The sequence below is a fragment of the Mustela putorius genome, unplaced genomic scaffold (genome assembly GCF_011764305.1).
Source record: "Mustela putorius furo isolate JIRA1106 unplaced genomic scaffold, ASM1176430v1.1 tig00537350_pilon_pilon_pilon, whole genome shotgun sequence".
Taxonomy (NCBI): domain Eukaryota; kingdom Metazoa; phylum Chordata; class Mammalia; order Carnivora; family Mustelidae; genus Mustela; species Mustela putorius.
In genome coordinates this window covers 2,178,722-2,197,908 of record NW_025422471.1, presented here as the reverse complement: position 1 = coordinate 2,197,908, position 19,187 = coordinate 2,178,722, and the positions used below count along the sequence as shown (strand labels likewise).

General features: G+C 37.9%; 1 protein-coding gene across 20 annotated transcripts in view; it reads left to right on the top strand.

The window, feature by feature from the left end:
* PAM (peptidylglycine alpha-amidating monooxygenase) overlaps positions 1 to 19,187 on the top strand; it is a 155,283-nt gene that overhangs the window by 121,009 nt on the left and 15,087 nt on the right. For all 20 annotated transcript variants that reach the window (XM_045074394.1, XM_045074393.1, XM_045074392.1 and 17 more), the window contains 5 exons: positions 9,233 to 9,349; positions 11,687 to 11,759; positions 12,900 to 13,110; positions 13,622 to 13,822; positions 15,950 to 16,065. In XM_045074394.1, coding sequence (XP_044930329.1) covers positions 9,233 to 9,349; positions 11,687 to 11,759; positions 12,900 to 13,110; positions 13,622 to 13,822; positions 15,950 to 16,065 — 718 coding nt within the window. The remainder of the gene's footprint in view (positions 1 to 9,232; positions 9,350 to 11,686; positions 11,760 to 12,899; positions 13,111 to 13,621; positions 13,823 to 15,949; positions 16,066 to 19,187) is intronic.

The window sequence follows — 19,187 nt, the reverse complement described above, 5'->3', positions numbered from 1 at the left end:
GTTCTCCTGAGTAATGTATCCATTTATTCATTTGTTTTTATCACAAATTTACACATGAAAATAAATCTTAAAATATCAATTAAGTGTCATGAATCTTTTCCATTCAGGTGTACAGCTGTAGGGTCTCATTTGGAAAATTGAGGACCTACTAGATCAGTTGTATTTCTCTTCCATTCTCAGAGGTACTGACTAAGCTCATGTTAATGCCTAGCCTGCCCTGTGACTACACACAGATGGGATTTTCTTTGTGCAGGTGAAGAGGGAATTCAGGCAGCATTTCAAAACAGATTGCTAGCTTTGTTTTGTTTAATTGTCCTTTCCAGTTGTCACACTTGAAAATGGAATCTGAGAAGGAAATCACTTTAGAGTTCAAAGCAATCGAACTCAATATTCCTATTCATACATCTCTGTTACATCGTCGTAGTCATTATTGAACATCTAATGGTATTTTAACAAGTGCTTTTAAAAGCAAACTATTTCTATTCATTGTAGCATATTCTTCTTTTTAATGAATATTGCTACATTTTCTGCATGGATTTCTAGCCACATTTTACCAGAGGAGAAAATTACAGCGTCATTTTCTCCCATTGATACTGTTTCAGCCGGCTAAAGCTAAGTTGGATAAAGTCCAATTCTCCATTTTAATGTGAGACTCACTCCAAGCAAACAGCCCGGGCTGCAACGGTTTAATAGGAGAAGGGACCTATAAGGGGCCAGGTTGGGATAGAAGACGAGGACACAAGACTATGAAGTAAGAGCCACAGAAGAACATTTTCTCTGACTTATATGTTAGTCCTAGCTAAAGAGCTGCTTTTTCCTGGCATCAAGCTCTCATCTAGATAACCAGTATCATGGGTAAATAGATTCCAGTTTCTTTGCCAAAGCCCTGGTGTGTTTATCCTGATAAATGGCACCAAGAAGGGGTGTTGTTAAAAATGCAAGACTTCTTCAGAGCAGATGCACTGATTTAACTCATTAAGTCTCTGTTTCTTCTTTCTTACTCATCTTTATCTTTCAGATGTAAGAATTTCGTTCTCTCTTTTTCGTGGTGTCTCTCCTGTGTTGTCCATTGGCCTCTAGCAGCCATTTCAATCCATACTTGCCAGGAAATTCTCTTCTGGAACTCACTTCTCTGCTTTTAATCACTGTCTGTTTATTATTCTATGAGGAGAATTAGAAATGGATTTGGATTTGTGGGTTCCATTCCTTGAACCATCATGCATGGTCTTCCTTCATGCATAAGTCGCATTATATATAATAGACAAAGTACGGTTTTTGTTCTCCCTCATTAAATATTCAAGGTTTGTTAAAAAAAAAAAAAAAAAAAAAAAAAAAAACCTGCCTGTAGAACTTGTGACATCCTGGTTGAGAGACAACGGACATTAACAATTGGGTGGAAATTGCATTCTTGTTGCTACCACTGTTTGAAGAGAGTAGTGGGAAATCCTATATTCATCTTACTCGGAATTTTTCCCTTCCTGATATTTCCCATGTTCACAAAAGTATAGTTTCTGTAAGGCCAGAACTTGCTCTAAATCAAATCTAAGCACTCTGTATCCCCTAATTTTTTTACTTATTTGGGGGTGGGGGGAGATTTTATTTATTTATTTTTGACAGAGAGAGAGACACACAGCAAGAGAGGGAACACAAGCAGGGGGAATGGGAGAGGGAGAAGCAGGCTCCCCACCCAGCAAGGAGCCCGATGTGGGGCTCCATCCCAGGACCCTGTGATCATGACCTGATTCAAAAGCAGAAGCTTAACAACCGAGCCACCCAGCCACCCCTCCCCTAATTTTTATGATAGGACAATTCTTTAACTATCAGGCAGCCCTTGGCATTAACACTCCACAAATTAATATAGTACCCAGTACTCTTTGATGTCATCATATCAACTGTTTTTATAAGTACTGTTGCTCCTCATCTCTACCTGATTTCCCTGATCACCCCTTACTCGTCTACAAAACCATGCTAATTAGGCATGGCATCCAAACTGAAATAATAATAATGAAAACCATCTAAGCTCCTGAAAGGCGATTGCCACTCCCTTTCTCTGTCTGATTTCCATTTTCTTCCCAGTCTGTCCCTTAATTTCAATATGGCTACTTTCAGAAGCTTCTAGCTGAAAGAAGAAATGCCTCTTACCAGCAGGGTGTAATGAAACTTTTAAGAGCCTCTGTGTCTGTCCTGGTGTTAGGGCAGCATGACAGCTGGAGCTCCTTCAAGTTTAAATGCCTCCCAGCAGGAGCTGGGTAGCTCCTGCCTGGGAACAGCTGTTCCTGGGTTTCTGTCTTAAAATCACCACTACTGTCAAGTCTTCTCTCTTGGCCTTTCTTTTATTTCTCTCAGCTAGGGTTGTGGTTCCACTAGGCAGGACTCACCTCACATACCCACTTAACCAAACATGGGTTTTACCCTTAATTTTTAGGTGTTAAAAACTGTTTCCTTTATATCATTTACTATATTTCACATGAAGCTGGAAGGGATCTTGGAAGTTGTATCACTTGGCATTCTTTCAATAAGAGAGAAAACCAACACGCACTAGCTTAGGAAAAGAGGAAATTTATCAGTTCGTACAAGTGAAAACTTCAAGGGTATGGTCATCCAAACAATATCACCCAGATCCGTTTTTTAACACATTTGCGTTGGTTCCATTCCACGGCCCTGAGTGATCCCTCTCCCTGTTTTCAGCCTCGGAGTTGCATTATCACATACTAGTCTCACAGAAGAGATAGTCTATGTCCCTGACAGGTCAACCGAAAATCCTTAAATTGAGTCTTTTAGCCTATTTTTTGGTGTAACGTAGGTCACATCTCCTCCATCTCTGAACCAGTCGTTGTGGCAGAAGAAGGAAATCCACTCTTTGGCTTTGCCTAACATTTTTGTTCTGTCCCTGGAATTTGGGAGTAGAGTTGACATCATCGGAAGAAAATGGGCTGAGAGTGAGGCTCGGAATGTTGGATCAACCAAACAAACATGGAGGTTTCATCAGCACAACATGAGGCAGTAGACACTGGGTACCCAGAACAGTAAATGCGCACCAGAGAGCTCACCTCCCACTTCCCACCAACTGCAGCCGCCCCTTTACAAGATCTTTCAAGTCATCCAGGGCTTGAACTCTCAGTGCCAGGAAATTCCCTACGACATGAGACATCCTTTCCAATTATGGGACTCTTCTAAGTATTATAAAGTTCTTCATTATGTTAAACTCAAATCTGAGTCTTCTAACTCTACCTTCTTGACAACCTAACACAGGATGAACTTACTCCCATTTTCCATGTCAGCTCCTTACATATTTCTTTTTTAAAGATTTTATTTATTTATTTGGCAGACAGAGATCACAAGCAGGCAGAGAGGGAGAGGAGGAAGCAGGCTCCCAGCTGAGCAGAAAGCCCAATGCGGGGCTCGATCCCGGGACTCTGGGATCATGACTCGAGCTGAAGGCAGAGGCTTTAACCCACTGAGCCACCCAGGCGCCCCAGTTCCTTACATATTTGAAAGAAATCTTATCTTCTCAAGACTAAATATCCCCAGGCCCTCAACCAGTCTTTTTTTTTTTTTTTTTTTTTTAAAGATTTTGTTTATTTGACAGAGATCACAAGTAGGCAGAGAGAGAGAGAGGAAGAAGCAGGCTCTCTGCCAAGCAGAGAACCCGATCCGGGACTTGATCCCAGGACCCCGAGACCATGACCTGAGCCAAAGGCAGAGGCTTTAACCCACTGAGCCACCCAGGCGCCCCCTCAACCTGTCTTTATGCTGACGTGATACTGTATCTGAAGACACTGATTTCTCATCCTTCTAAGATGTTTGGTGGGAAAGTGGCCACAATACCTCATCTATTACTGGATTAGCAGTGCAATTTTGTCCTTTAGATATCTCTGAGTGTAAAAGGATTGTATTCACTTTTATTTAAAAGTCATCTCACCTTGTTGCCATGTGTTGAATCTGCTAGTATCTTCAAATATATTTCATAAAACTGCTCAAGTTTTGCACTGGAAATTTATACTTATGTGGTGTTTTTAAAATAATTGAATTCAGGACTCCATTCCAGTTACATTTCACCATGTTAGATTTAACAATTTATAGGTATTATTATTTTATTCTTAATTAACCAGAGAACGAGCTGTCCCTCCCAACCTTGTATCAGGTCTGTTTGATGAGCATGCCTTTGGTATCTCCATAAATGTTCCTCATAAATGTTGTTTGTAAGATTTGAGTAGTTGAAAGACTGACTTAGCAAGGTTTGTTCTTGGAGATGTGGTCTTCTGGGAATCTTCTCCCATTTGCCCATCCCCCACCAAACAGCTCACAAAATATCTCTTCATTGGTGCTTCATGGAATCTTGCTGAGATCTGTTGTTTCGGAAATCTCTCTGCATCCTAACTTTTAGAAAAATCAGTTCAAGATTAGCCTCACTAGTTTTCTGGAGTCTCCGTTAAGTTATCTGCTTGAGGTTCTGCTCTTCCATCTGCATATTCTTTCATACCTTAGGAATTTAGTGAGTTTTGGGGCGCCTGGGTGGCTCAGTGGGTTAAGCCATGCCTTTGGCTCGGGTCGTGATCTCAGGGTCCTGGGATCGAGTCCCTCATTGGGCTCTCTGCTCAGCGGGAAGCCTGCTTCCCCCCCCCCCCTCTCTCTGCCTGCCTCTCCATCTACTTGTGATTTCTCTCTGTCAAATAAATGAATAAAATCTTTAAAAAAAAAAGAATTTAGTGAGCTTAGAAAACAGAACTCAAAGCGACCGAACTTAGTACCTTCATTTCTGAGAGAAGATCCCGAGGAGTTGTACAGGAAGAATGTCTCCAAATTCTAGCATTTTCTCTCACATTGCTATTTGCCCCTTACTCAAGCCATTTCCTTGCCAGTGTTACGTCCCTTTCTCTAGTTCTTCCTTATGTGACTACTCTTCCATCTCTTCTGCATACGCATATTAAATTTGATAACTGGCAGGGAGATTCTCCATTCCAGTGAGGTCAGTCCTAGTAAAAGAAAAACATTTCTTTCTTTCCTTTTCTTTTTTTTTGAAGAGAGGAGACCTGGGTTTGAATCTTGATTACCATTTCCCAGGCCTGAGACATGCATGAAGATGTTTGCACTCCTTTTCACTCAGTTTCCTAGCCCAAAAAATGAGGGCTTTATTAAGTGCCTCATTCTGTTGAATAACAAAAAGCACTTTGTTAAGCACCTGGTCCTCAGTGGCTTTACCTGACCTAACAAAGCCCTGGGCCATAATACCTAGTTCTTTTTTCCTTTCATCCCTATTTGTGATGTCTCTGGGCACTAAAGTCATGCTGATTTCTTTGTCTACCTCTTTTCCTCCTCACAGGAATTTTTTTTTTTTTTTTTTTTTTGCAATGTGCTTACTTGCAGAAGTGAATGTTTTTAACATAATATTTAACTGTATTCCATTTAAAACCTCTGGCCTCTGTATGGTTATCTTTTTTTTTTTTTTAAAGATTTTATTTATTTATTTGACAGACAGAGATCACAAGTAGGCAGAGAGGCAGGCACAGAGAGAGAGAGAGAGAGAGGGAAGCAGGCTTCCTGCGGAACAGAAAGCCCGATGCGGGACTCGATCCCAGGACCCTGAGATCATGACCTGAGCCGAAGGAAGCAGCCCAAACCACTGAGCCACCCAGGCGCCCCTGTATGGTTATCTTTGAATCGCTAATATTGGGGAAATCTTTCCACTTATTTTCTCACTTGAAAATTTATGGTTCTAATAGATGGTTTAGACAGGCTGGGCAGTGAAGGGGTGGGTGAAACAGGTGAAGGTGTTTAAGAACACCCTTATTGTGATGAGCTCTGAGGAACACTGAGGTGTTGAATCGCTATATTGTACACCTGCAATGAATATAACGCTGTGTGGTAACTATCCTGGCATTAAAATTGAAAAATAAAGAAAAAGCAAAAGAAAACCTATGGTTCTTTCTCCAGCTTCTTAATTCATATAATTACAACATTATACTTCTTCTCCTCGGTTGCTGTTATTTATTTTGCATTCCCATAATTTTGATTGATGGCCCAGAAGTTTATTTTCTCCTTACTCTCATTTCTTTTCTGCGTGAATATAGCAAAGCGTTTCTCCTCAGCCTTATCTAAACTGTTTGATTAGCTGCTAATGTGCAAAATCATTAATGGGGAATTCAAACTGCTAAAATAAAGAACTGATGAATTCGGGCCCATAGGCCGCAGCTCAGCCTCTTTGGCTGAATGCTTTTTTAGAGAAGCAAACAAAAATCAGCAGGGCTGCAGGCACCGTGTGAAATTTGCCGGGTATTATTATATCCTGCAAAAAGTTAAATGCAGTTGAAATAAAGAGCTCTCTGCAGCATACCATGCGGGGTTGCTGCTTGAGAACACTAAAGAAGCAGTTTTCCATAGCAACAGTGTATCCAGCTCTGTAATCTGACATCCGGTTATGAACTGTTCAGGGGTTACCTTTCTTTGAAAATTGCAGGAGTTTATAAACTACTTTATTTGGCAGATTTAGTGCGTGGGAGTTTGTGATTTTTTCCCATTTAAGAAAAAACATCAGTTGCTTTTATTACTTGCCCTGTGTCACTACCAAGGGCCAGTAGCCGGTTGTAGCAAGCCCCCGCTATCCCAAATGAAAAGGATTAGGACTGGTGAGCCCATCACCTGAGTGACTAGTCTTGATGTGGAGCAGGGCATGCTGAGGTCTGGCATGCTTCAGCTTCATCAGGATATACAATAGGTACCATCGCTCCTGTGCAACGCCACTATTATGAGCTGTCAGGAGCGGGTCCGAGCACTAGCAATATATCAAGTGCACAGCACGTGATAAGAATTACGAGGACTTGGTAACTCTCCATAATACTCCCAAGTGGGGGTGAAATAGAGAAGTAATATACTAATATGTTCCATGTCCAAGCAGGTAAACTGAAAGAATAAATGAAAATTTTAGGAAATGCAGAAAGGGAAAAGGAAATGCAAATATGGTCAGTGGATTTTTAGCGACGTCAATAAATACCCGGGTTATGATGTTGTGCTACAGTCGTGCAAAATGCTACCTTTGAGAAACTTCTCTGTTATTTCTTGCAACTGCATGTGAATCCACAATTATCTCAAAATTTCAGTTCAGAGAAAGAGGAAGCAGATTTTTGACTCCGTACAGGGAAAGCATAATTCCCATTATCTAGATTGCCATTGTGCCATTATAAAGCATTGCAGTGTTCTTGGAAAATGAGGAATATAGCATAAGCCTTAAAACAGAAAGTAAATGAGACTTATTACACACGAATGTGAACCTTATGGCGTCCTATGAGTCTTAGACATGGAGAACTTGAATGTTATCTGGTATCACAAACGTGTTGGCAAAAAAGTGAACATTAATGGTTGAATCCAGGGCCATTGTTTTCTAGAAGAATAGTTATGATGTTTTCTTAGTACAGAAATTCATATTGAAAATAGAATTTCAGATATAGGATAAACTCTTTCAGTTTTCATCGTTTTAAAGAGTTACATCATATCTGCCTGTTATCAGTCTCCCATGATTTAATAAGACCTTGTATATTCTTACATTGGTTCTAATAAAGTTTCACATTTCAATTTAATAATGATCCCATGATTATCTTAATGAAATCTGCTTTGTCAATTTTGTTACTTCTGTATCATAGACTCAGATACTTTTTTTTTCCTAGGGACTGCTGTGTGGTTTTTACTACACATAATAGCATATGTAAACAGTATTACTTAAGTTTTAGGTTGACAAAGCTGAATCAATATTTTGTTTTCAATTGAATGCATCATTAATAAGAACTACTTCAGGGACTTATTGTTATCTTTCATGAAAAATGTTCCCAAAAGACTATAGCAGTCAAGAAGCTCAAATAATTGTGTGATGTGTATTTTTAATGGCCAGAGAATGTAATTTTGAAATTTTTATTCTTCTACTGGGACTCTGCATAAATTCCACAAAAATTGCAACCAACCAGTCAATAGGTATGTGACAGACTTGATCATTCTTTTGCCTTTCCAAATTGCAACTCTATCTCCATAAATATTTAATACTATTCAGAGTCTTCTTTTGTTTATACAATTGAACTACAAAATAATAATAGTTTTTTCCCCACAGGTTTGTCTGATTCTGTCAAGGAAATTCAATGACAGAAATATTCACTGATTATCCATTGACTTTGGCAAAATATAAATATTTATATTTTTATATAGACATACACATGCATATGACTGAACTATGTGCTGATCCAATTCTTTGTTTTTTAAAATATAAATTATTCTCTTGGTGTCCTGCACATTTATCTCTGTGTTACATAAGATTAGATTACAAGATTTTACCTTTGTCTCTTAGTTCTAATAATTTCCCAGACAGGACTCAAAATAAGTACAGTATCCATGATAATTGTCAGTTTAGGGAAATATATTACTAGCAATTCATATAGAAATATAAATGGAAAAAATATGTAAACATATACATTCATAATATTTTATAACCTGGGAGATACAGATTTAAAAAGCAGAAATTGTCATATTTTCTTTAGTTTTTATATTACTATATAGTAATCCATTTTGTACTTATAGAGTAGCTGTTTTATGGAAGTTTTATGTTTCTAAGCACTTTTTTATTTCAAGACTCACGGTTTATATTTTTTAATTTATATTTTGAGCATTTTGTCCTATATCCTTATAATATGTGTTTGCATGTTATGCCTATGGCAAATACAGTTGCAAACATATTTTTGATCACTACCCTTCCTGCTATCAAGTACACTTTCCTTATTACAGTGTAAGATAAAATAAGTTATGCTTTCTTTTGTAGTTTGAAGGAAAATAGCTATTAAAATGTTTTTGAGGAGCTTTGAAAAAAAATAGTAGTATTTCTTTAACTCTCATGTGAGTATGAGTCACCTGGGGATCTTGTGGAAGTATAGATTTCAGCTTTGATGGGTGTGAGACCTTGCATCTCCAGACTGTTCACATGTTGCTGACCACTCTGAGCAGCACGGTTCTACAGGCTGATGGTACATTTGTAACTATCATTATATATGCTGGTAGGGGTGTGTGTGTGTGTGTGTGTGTGTGTGTGTGTGTACATATACAGAATCAAATAGAAATGTGAAGGACAACAAAGTTTAAGCTCTTCTCTTGATTCTGTATTTTGAATCTCAAGTGAATGGTCTGCATTTCTCAAGTTCATTGCCATTTCTCATTGCCTTGTTTTCCATTCTAATGTCTTTTTTTTTTTCTTTTTAAGCTCTTTTGATAGCATGTTTGTTTACCAGCAAAGAGGACTCGGGCCAATTGAAGAAGACACTATTCTTGTCATAGATCCAAATAATGCTGCTGTACTCCAGTCCAGTGGAAAAAATCTGTGAGTGCAATTACTTCTGTTGTTGTTAAGGCTTGTACTACATGTATTCTGTTAAAGTGTGGCACTGGCTCTGGTCTTGGAAAGACTGTATGATCCGGTGCTGGTGAAAAGGCACAGCTTACAAAAGCAGGAGACTAAATGGGTCATCTCATCTTTCATTTTCTAAATAGGTGGTTCCAAACCCTGACTGAAATTAGAATCATCTGGGAAGGGGCGCCTGGGTGGCTCAGTGGGTTAAGCCGCTGCCTTCGGCTCAGGTCATGATCTCAGGGTCCTGGGATCGAGTCCCGCATCGGGCTCTCTGCTCAGCAGGGAGCCTGCTTCCTCCTCTCTCTCTGCCTGCCTCTCTTCCTACCTGTGATCTCTCTCTGTCAAATAAATGAATAAAATCTTTAAAAAAAAAAAAAAGAATCATCTGGGAAGCTTCAAAAACCCAGTTTGAGATTTAGGCAGGGACGGGGCCCAGGCATCAAAAGCTACTTACTTTTAAAGCTCCCAGGTGATTCTAACCTGTACTCAAACTTCATAGTGCCATTGACACACATGGCTAATGAAGTGAGTTCCTGGTCAGCTTAGATCTGAAGATTAAAAAAAAATTTTTTTCACCATAAAAGCCACATAACCAAAATCAACATTAAGAAAAAAAGTCTTCTTTCTTCCCATCTCAAAGTGAAAACTAAACAAATATCATCGTTTAGCTTCCTTAGCATGCATAGGTAATTTGGCCTTGAAAGACTTATTATTTGGTCTTATTCCTAGATAACATTTGGCAACCAAAAAAAATTGGCTGATATTCACGGTCATTGAAGGGAAGGGGCACCTGCTTACAGAGTGTCCTCAACCATTTTAACCTGGCAGCTTCTGGAACGATACCCTGCTCCATCTGCTTAGGCACAGGAAAAGCCAGGGAGCCATCCATTCTGAGCGCAGCTGCTTATGAGGATGGGAATAATTAGATTTTTTTTATAGGATTCTAAGATGGCGGGTCAGGGGCCAAATCCTCATGGCGGCTCTACCACTTAGTGGGTTTGAGCCTGTCTCCTTGGTGCTATTCCCATGAATCAGAAGCATTCTCTTTCCAGAAAGGAATCAGAGGAAGACAGAGCAAGGGCTGCCAGATGAACCTGGCCAGCAGTGGGGTGTTCTGTGTTGAAAGCAAATCATAACCCCTACATCCAGTCACCAAAACACAGATCTAGTTCATTAGTCAAGCTCAGGGTGTTACATTCTTGACTCATGAAAAAAAAAAAAAAATCTGTGGTGTCCCCACCATGGTTGAGGCTAGAAGCTGACAAACAGCTTTTGTGGTTTGTTCGATGTCATTTGACTACAACCACATGAAGATGTTGCCCATGTGTTTGTTAATTCTAAGTTCCTTAAGCCTGTGAGCTTCTGCCTACACCAGCTTACGGTTAGTTCTCTTACCCCGATCATCCCAATTGATTTGTTAAAGTAAACTTCTCTATTGAATATCAGCTTACACCTTCCCTTTGCTTGGATGAACATTTCTGTTGGAAGTGGTTTCCTTTGGGTTTTACTATCTTGAGGAGGCGCTCTTAAAGCTTTGGAGTCCTATTTTTAATATTTTCTATTAACACAGCTTACATTACCTCGAAGTATATTTGAACAACTCAAACTATATAAATCCATGTATGTTTCTCTAGACAGTTTGCTTTATACAATTTCTAAATTATTAATATTTATAATCTTTGAACTTGTTCTTAAATTGATGTTATTTGTGTTGTTTAATATACCATATTTTGTGACAAATGTTTGTCACTGATTGTAGGCTTCATTTATAGCTTTTTCAAAGATTAAATAAATACCATTTAAGATATGTCAAAAGGAGGGGTGGAGGGGAAGGGGTAATGGGTGATGGATATTAAGGAAGACACGTGATGTGATGAGCCTTGGGTGTTACACATAATTGATGAATTTCTGAACTCTCCATCTGAAACTAATGATGTACTGTATGTTGGCTAATTGAATTTAAATTTAAAAAGTATATATATTTGTATATATATACAAGTATATATATTTGATGTATGATTTGATATATACATGTATATATACATACATGTATATATATTTGAAAATATATATTTTTTCAAATATATATATAAATATAATATATCAAAAATAAAAAATTTATCAAAAGGAGGTTTCTATTACAGCAGGTATTTTCATTTAATTTATGTTGGGCTTTAGTAATACAGGTACACATTTATCAATTCATAAATTAATATTATCTTTACAGATGAATTAGCAAAAAAAAAATCTTCTCACGTATGCTTTGGGAGTAACTATATAATTAAAACCATTGTTTTTATTTTGCAGGTTTTATTTGCCCCATGGCTTGAGTGTAGATAAAGATGGAAATTACTGGGTCACAGACGTGGCTCTGCATCAGGTAACCTTCCGTTTGTCAGTGATTCAAATAGAACTTAATGGAGTTATGCTTCTGAATGGCTCTAGAGCTGTCTGGGTCTTTTTCTGTTACCCAGTAAGTTGGTTACAAGAACATGGAACTGCTACATCTGAAATTTTTCTTTTAGAACGCAGGAAAAGCTAATATGTAAATAATTCGGTCACCCTCCTATGCTGGGCCAGCAGGAAACTATGAGCCAGATGCAAGGCTTCACCATAACAATTGTGTGGACTTCCCCACCCTCCTCGGCTCTCTACATTTCTTTCCTTTTCTGTGTTCCCAGGTCCTGGTTCTGTTTGATCACTTGTGTTTTTATCACTATGTTGTTGTTGTTGTTTTCCCTGAAACCACTTTAATCTTCTGTAAATCTAGGCAAAATCTTAGGTACAGCCATGTTTATATATAAAACATGACATTTTTCTTGTTTTTAAGAGAAGTTCTGTGTCCTTCACAGAACAGCCATAAGGTCTTCGTCTCAAAAGGTGAGCTTTAATATCCATTTTATGAATAGGTGGCAAAGAAGTATGAATACTAGAGGGGAAACAAAAACCTGGAACTCAGAAGACATAACTATAAGAGTCTTCAAATATCATCTCAGTAAACATTTATTGCTTGTGTATTGAAGAGCATCGTACTATTAGCCAAAGAGAGACCAAAAAAAAAAAAGTGATTTAGGGGGCGCCTGGGAGGCTCAGTTGGTTAAGCAACTGCCTTTGGCTCAGTTCATGATCCTGGAGTCCTGGGATCAAGTCCCACTTCGGGCTCAGTCTGCTTCTCCCTCTGACCCTCCCCCTTCTCATGCTCTCTGTCTCTCTCAAATAAATAAATAAAATCTTCAAAGAAAAAAGAAAGTGTGACTGGGTGGAACAGAACATCCATTCACCACTAACTACCTGGATGACCTTGAGCAGATCACTTAATCACTAAGGGCCTCGCTTAAAGAATGGGGGCATCAGAGCAGATGATTTTTAGAGTCCCATCCGGCTCTACGGAGTATCTTCTTATAAGTAAATCTCTGGGAGCTTACACTCGAAGTGCCCGTGCAAGTGGCCTAAGTCAGGCAAGAGTGTACCCATAATAACCATACAAAACAGTTAAAACTTTTGTTCCTTGTTTAAAAAGGTGTTCAAACTGGATCCAAATAGTGAAGGCAGCCCGCTGTTAGTCCTGGGGAGGAGCATGCAACCAGGCAGTGACCAGAATCACTTTTGTCAGCCCACCGATGTGGCTGTGGACCCAGACACTGGAACCATCTATGTATCAGACGGTTACTGCAACAGTCGGATTGTGCAGTTTTCACCATCTGGAGAGTTCATCACACAGTGGGGAGAAGGTACTCAGTCTTGCTCTCTAATTGTTATTATTCGCCAGTAACACTAGGAACTAGTGACTGGCCACCCCTCACCTTCTTTCGGATGGAATTGGCCCCTGCAGCAGGGAAAGCAGGGCCTCTGTATGCATCCGGTTGGTAATTTTCATATATACCAATATATTGGTTGGTAATTTTCATATATACCAATAATATTCATATATACCAATACAATATATATATATTATATATATATATATATATCCATACACACACACACACACACACAGTTTTGTGAGAGGAAGAAAGAATGCTGCAACCCCCAAACTTTGTCCAAATAGGGAGAAAACCCCTAACGTGTTTGTGGGTAAGAGATGTTATAGAATAAATGTATAAACCGCTTTACCTTATTTTCCCTCCGGGTCCCAGATATTTCACGGTTTACTACCATAGATTTGGAAAATTAGAAAACTTTAAAGTCAAACTTTGGGTGATGTTACACATTGTGTGTCTGAGGTTTTTCTTTGTTCTGTAGAGTCTTCCAGGAACAATCCGAAACCCGGCCAGTTCAGCGTTCCCCACAGCTTGGCTCTTATACCTCATCTGGGCCAGTTATGCGTGGCGGACAGGGAAAATGGCCGAATCCAGTGTTTTAAAACTGACACCAAAGAATTTGTGCGAGAGATTAAGCATGCATCATTTGGAAGAAATGTATTTGCAATTTCATATATACCAGGTACTTGATCTTTATTTTTTGTTTTTTGCCGTGCTGTATTCTATCCTTACAAATTATTTGTTGTATCATAATGTGCTCCTCTTACGAATTTTTTTTCTTATTAAGGGATAGAAGATGCTTTAAAGATCAGATCTTAAAACTATTTTAAAACTCTAAGTGCCTTGCAGATCATTTTCAACTCATGTGACCTTGTTCTTTTTACAAAAATAAGAAAGCACTTGTAATGGATTCAAAAATTGTTCCCAAATATTGATTTTCATTTTTCCTTAATTTGGATCATTTGCTCTGGTTATTAAATGATTAATATTATTTCTTCACACATCCTCAACAGATGGTGTATGGTAAAAATCAGTACGGTATTCAAAATACTTGTGCTTCCCATTTTTTAAAAAAGCAGTGGCCAAGTTTTTTTTTTCCTTTTTTAAGATAAATATGTAAAGTAAGTGAGGCTTATATTTAAATGCCAAGAGAAATGACCCATAAAATCTGGAATTTTTTTTCTCCTTTTCAAACTAGATTTTCTTGATTTGGAGAAAATCAGAAAAATAATATAAATTCATAAAATAAGCTCCATTTGATTCATATTATAAAATAACTTGCATAAGAATTTCTTTAAATCATGAATATCAAATAACTAAAAATATATTTCTAAAATATATATATAATTTTTATAATATATTTCATAAGTATATGTGTATCTCTATTAAAGTAGCATTGACTATTGGTGGTCCTCCCTATTTTATTTACATTTCTTATATTATTAAAGTTGCATAGTCTGCTGTCTTCCCAAACAGCTCCCAATATGTTTAGGAAATGGAGTAAAGAGACTCAGGTGACCAGATAAAGAGCAAGTTTGGCTTCCACTAGGAACAAGTAATAAAATAATAAAAGACTCTCATTAATGTCAGTGAAAAAGAAATTCTCATGTTTGTTTTTATTTCATATGTAAAGAATAAGTTTGACAAGACCATTCACTTAATAAGGAGGGTGATCAAATTCATAGTGAATAAAAATAAATCAAATATGAGGAAAAAAGCATTAAGAGAGAATATGAGAGAGAATCTGGTTAAAATCAGAATCTAGGGACTCCTGGGTGGCTCAGTGGGTTAAAGCCTCTGCCTTCAACTTGGGTCATGATCCCAGAGTCCTGGGATCGAGCCCCGCATCGGGCTTTCTGCTTGGCGGGGAGCCTGCTTCCTCCTCTCTCTCTGCCTGCTTCTCTGACTACTTGTGATCTCTGTCTATCAAATAAATAAATAAAATCTTTAAAAAATAAAAAATAAAATCAAAATCTATGCAGAGACATGTATTATAATTAGAATTCCCTCTACAATATTGTATAATAGTAATTAATGATGATAGTGTTGGGTTTTTCTTAGTATGATATGTTAAAGAACCTTTTCCTAAAATCATTTGAAAAAGGATAAAAAGATCTTTGATAACACTTTAGTGCGATGTATATTTTACAATATTCAGTCATCCGAAGTGTTTAATTAACCCAAACATCACAGTTTCTATTGTTTTGTATAAACACTACTATAATAGGAAATATAATTTTACTACAAAAAGTATTCATGGAATTAATATTAAAAAGACGATCTAATTTTTTAATTGGAAAAAATAGGTCTTTGATAACCTGAAATATGCATCTCACATTTTCAAATTTCAATTGTTCAAAATCAGATTATTTGGTTTCTACGGTAACTTCACTTGCTGCCTTTGTGTATTTTTCTCTGATTCTCTTTGTAATGATAGCATATTGTACTTATTTTTTGGAAGATCTGATATCCCACAATGACTGACTTAAAGGTTATCCCTAGGATGTCTGTAATATCTGTATGTCTCTGTGTCTGTATCACTATCTGTGTATTCCTGATTTCTACTGGCTTCCTAAGTGGAAAAGGCCTTGCAGTTCATGGTTTTCCTATTATAAGGAGGTTATGTCTTAACTAACCTGTTTGCCCCTGTTCTTATTATTCAAGATATATTTGCTTAGTGTTTTATTTTCTACTTTCGTCTTCAATTATAGGGTCTAGGCTGACCACACAAAGTTAACTGTTTGTGTAATGTACATGCATGTACTTGAAAGCCAGTCCTCCTCCAGATTAACTGGATGTACTGTCACAGGTTTGCTCTTTGCGGTGAATGGGAAGCCTTTCTTTGGAGACCAAGAACCTGTCCAGGGATTTGTGATGAACTTTTCCAGTGGGGAAATCATAGATGTCTTCAAGCCAGTGCGCAAGGTACTCACATACACTGCCTAGGTGTCAGTTATCCTAAGAATAAACTAAAATATGAATCTTGGCATTCAATTTGTTCTTGAATGATATCTAAAAACTTTAAGGAGGTGTGATAACTTTCTTAGCTATGTTTTTAGGAGTTTTCTATTACTATGTTTTATTTAGAATAGATATCCTTGTCTGTTCTTAGGTCAGTTTCTTCAGATGCGAAGTACCACTGTATGCGTTGCTAAGGTTCTTAGTAGACTTTACACACCAGAGCAGGTTGGAATTCACTGTAGTTTAAATTTAAAAAAATTAAAAAAAAGTCTTCTGCTTTCATCCAAGTAAGGAGGATATCACAGTATGTTCAATTGTGCTTTTGTAGCTCTCTTTGCTCCAACAGAAATCTTGTTTGCCTTTTGTATGCTGTTACCACATTGAACAACAAGACTTGAAAATAGCGGTTTCTGGAATTGAATATTTAAATTCTAAAGGCTTAGTTTAGACAGAGACTAAAAGTTAGTTTTAACTTCACAAATGCTTTACTGCTGCTTATTCCAATAGTGCTTTTTGCAAACACTCTGGTTCACTATGTCCATCGCCCTTCTGTCCCTTTAGTGTATTTTCTCTGCAATATGGCTGCCAGAATGGTCAGAATGTTCACATCTCCTGCCTGCATGCATTTGTGGCAGATCATTTTTAGAAAATCCAGCCTGCTGCAATGATGCAAATAAGAGTTATTTTTCAAAAAATGTCAAGATGTATACGGGTTTTCCTTGGATCAAAGTGCAACTGTCATTAAACACTGGACAAACTCTATCTCCATACTCATAACTCTGACAATAGGCTTTAAAATGCCAAGTTTGGGGGCGCCTGGGTGGCTCAGAGGGTTAAACCTCTGCCTTCGGCTCAGGTCATGATCTCAGGGTCTTGGGATCGAGCCCCACATCGGGCTCTCTGCTCAGCAGGGAGCCTGCTTCCCCCTCTCTCTCTGCCTCTCTGCCTACTTGTGGTCTCTGTCTGTCAAATAAATAAATAAAATCTTTTTTAAAAAAATGCTAAGTTTGCTAGATTAAAAAAAAAACTTCAAAATGCCTTAATACTGGAAAATTTGTCCGTTCGAATACTGACACGTAGGCTGGGATTTATCTACTCAGTGTCAGGCACCATGCTAGATCCTGAGGGTATAATGGTGAACAGAACAGGACGGAGCCTACACAGCATCTCTCAAACGGAGTTTTAGCAAAAGTTACAGGATCTGAACTGAACCAAACTGAATCTGAACAAAAATTGCAGTACAGCTTCCCCTCTTTTTGTAAGTTTCTATTCATACACAATAAACAGGACTTTTCACTCTATTTCATCTGAAAAGCAGTGAGGAAAGAAATTCATTACATTGATCATATCTATTTTACTTCAGTAGTGTTTCAGATCTTTACTGATTATCTGATCTTCATTGTTTTGCCTCTTTGGGTTAACTTCCTCGTATCTATTGATACAATGACAGATTTAACTTTCATGTCTTCACTTTGTATTAGTGCAGTATTTGCCTTGGCTTTTCTTTTAATGACAATATACTGTGTCAACCAGGACATTAACTTTTAATTCAAATATGCATCAAGAAAGCAAAACTGTGTGCTATTAAGCAGCTAAATTCTAAATGAGCCTTATTCTCATATGAACCGCCATGAATGAAAACCTCAGAAGGCATTATACCTAAACATTAGCATTCACCAGACATTCAACAATGAATAAGTCATAATATATAAGTCAGTACAGCCCACTTATAAAGACAGTCTAATTGCAAGGTGAATTTGCTTTTCCTTTCAATACATAAGACTTGATAGTGCACCAAAATATAGAAATTTGTTTTGTGTTGACTCAGTAAACGAAAACCAGTCTATGAATCTCTCAGAATTGCCATTTAATTACATTATCATCACAAAGCTTAAATTGGGGTGAAGGAAATCATATGGTATATTGACTCCTATGTAAGAAGAGATTTCTACCTTCAAATGGAAAGTCAAGTTTTACATAATGTGTCTGCGCCTCTCTGTGTGCCTGTCTACCACTTACTCCCTGGGTACTTTAATTCTCCCTCTTCTATTACATTCTTCAGAAAAGTTTATACGTATGAGCTCCATTTTTATCTCAATGCAGGGAGGCTGAGACAATAGGACGATAAAGAGGATGGTTCTCATTCAAAATGTATGAGGGTATCAAAATGTATGAGGGCAAAAGATACATAGTTACCTCCCACTTTCTTCTCCCCATAATCACAAGAGAGGCTGTAGTCCCTAACAACTGCTTGCATACACATCCTTCGTATCCTGGCTTTTTTTCTTCTTTCTTTCTTTTGCAAGGCAGCTCATAGGGAAGGGAATGATCCCTGCCACTCCATCCCAAAAAGAAAAGAAAAAAAAACAGTAAGCCCAGATTCATGTTGTCTCTCCAGCCTTAACAATGGAGATTAAAATTTATAATATTTGACAGGATTCGAGCTCAAAGTTTCACATAAATACAATTATTTATCCAAAGCTAAAGAGTAAGAGCACAGCTGGATTTTATACAGGTCTGTAGACCCTAAAATGCGTTTAACCTTTTAATCCCCTGAGGGGCGCATTGGTATACCAAGGGATACGTTAAACTACGACATAACTTGGTGCAAATTCTTAGAGAACTATGTGACGTAATGTAAAATTTAAACATTATTTGGTGTTAAAACAACATAGTTATGATACTGAGAACACAAATCCCCTATGAATTTTTTTTAAGGTTTTATTTATTTATTGAATACAGAGAGAGAGAGATCACAAGTAGGCAGAGCAGCAGGCAGAGAGGGAGGGGGAAGCAGGCTCCCCGCTGAGCAGAGAGCCTCATGTGGGGCTTGATCCCAGGACCCTGAGATCATGACCTGAGCAGCAGAAGGCAGAGGCTTAATGCACCCAGGCCTCCCCTCCTATGAATTTTTAAGATGAAGTATAAGATTTTGAGAGCAAGTTGCCCTGGGCTGTGTCACCAAATGCCCCAGGGCTTCTGGTGTCATTCTTCTTTCTTTTATTAGTTTGACTTTGTTAGGGAGGGGTACCTAAACAGAAGAGAAAAGAAACCTCAGAAGAGTTTACAAATGACACAAAGGAGTA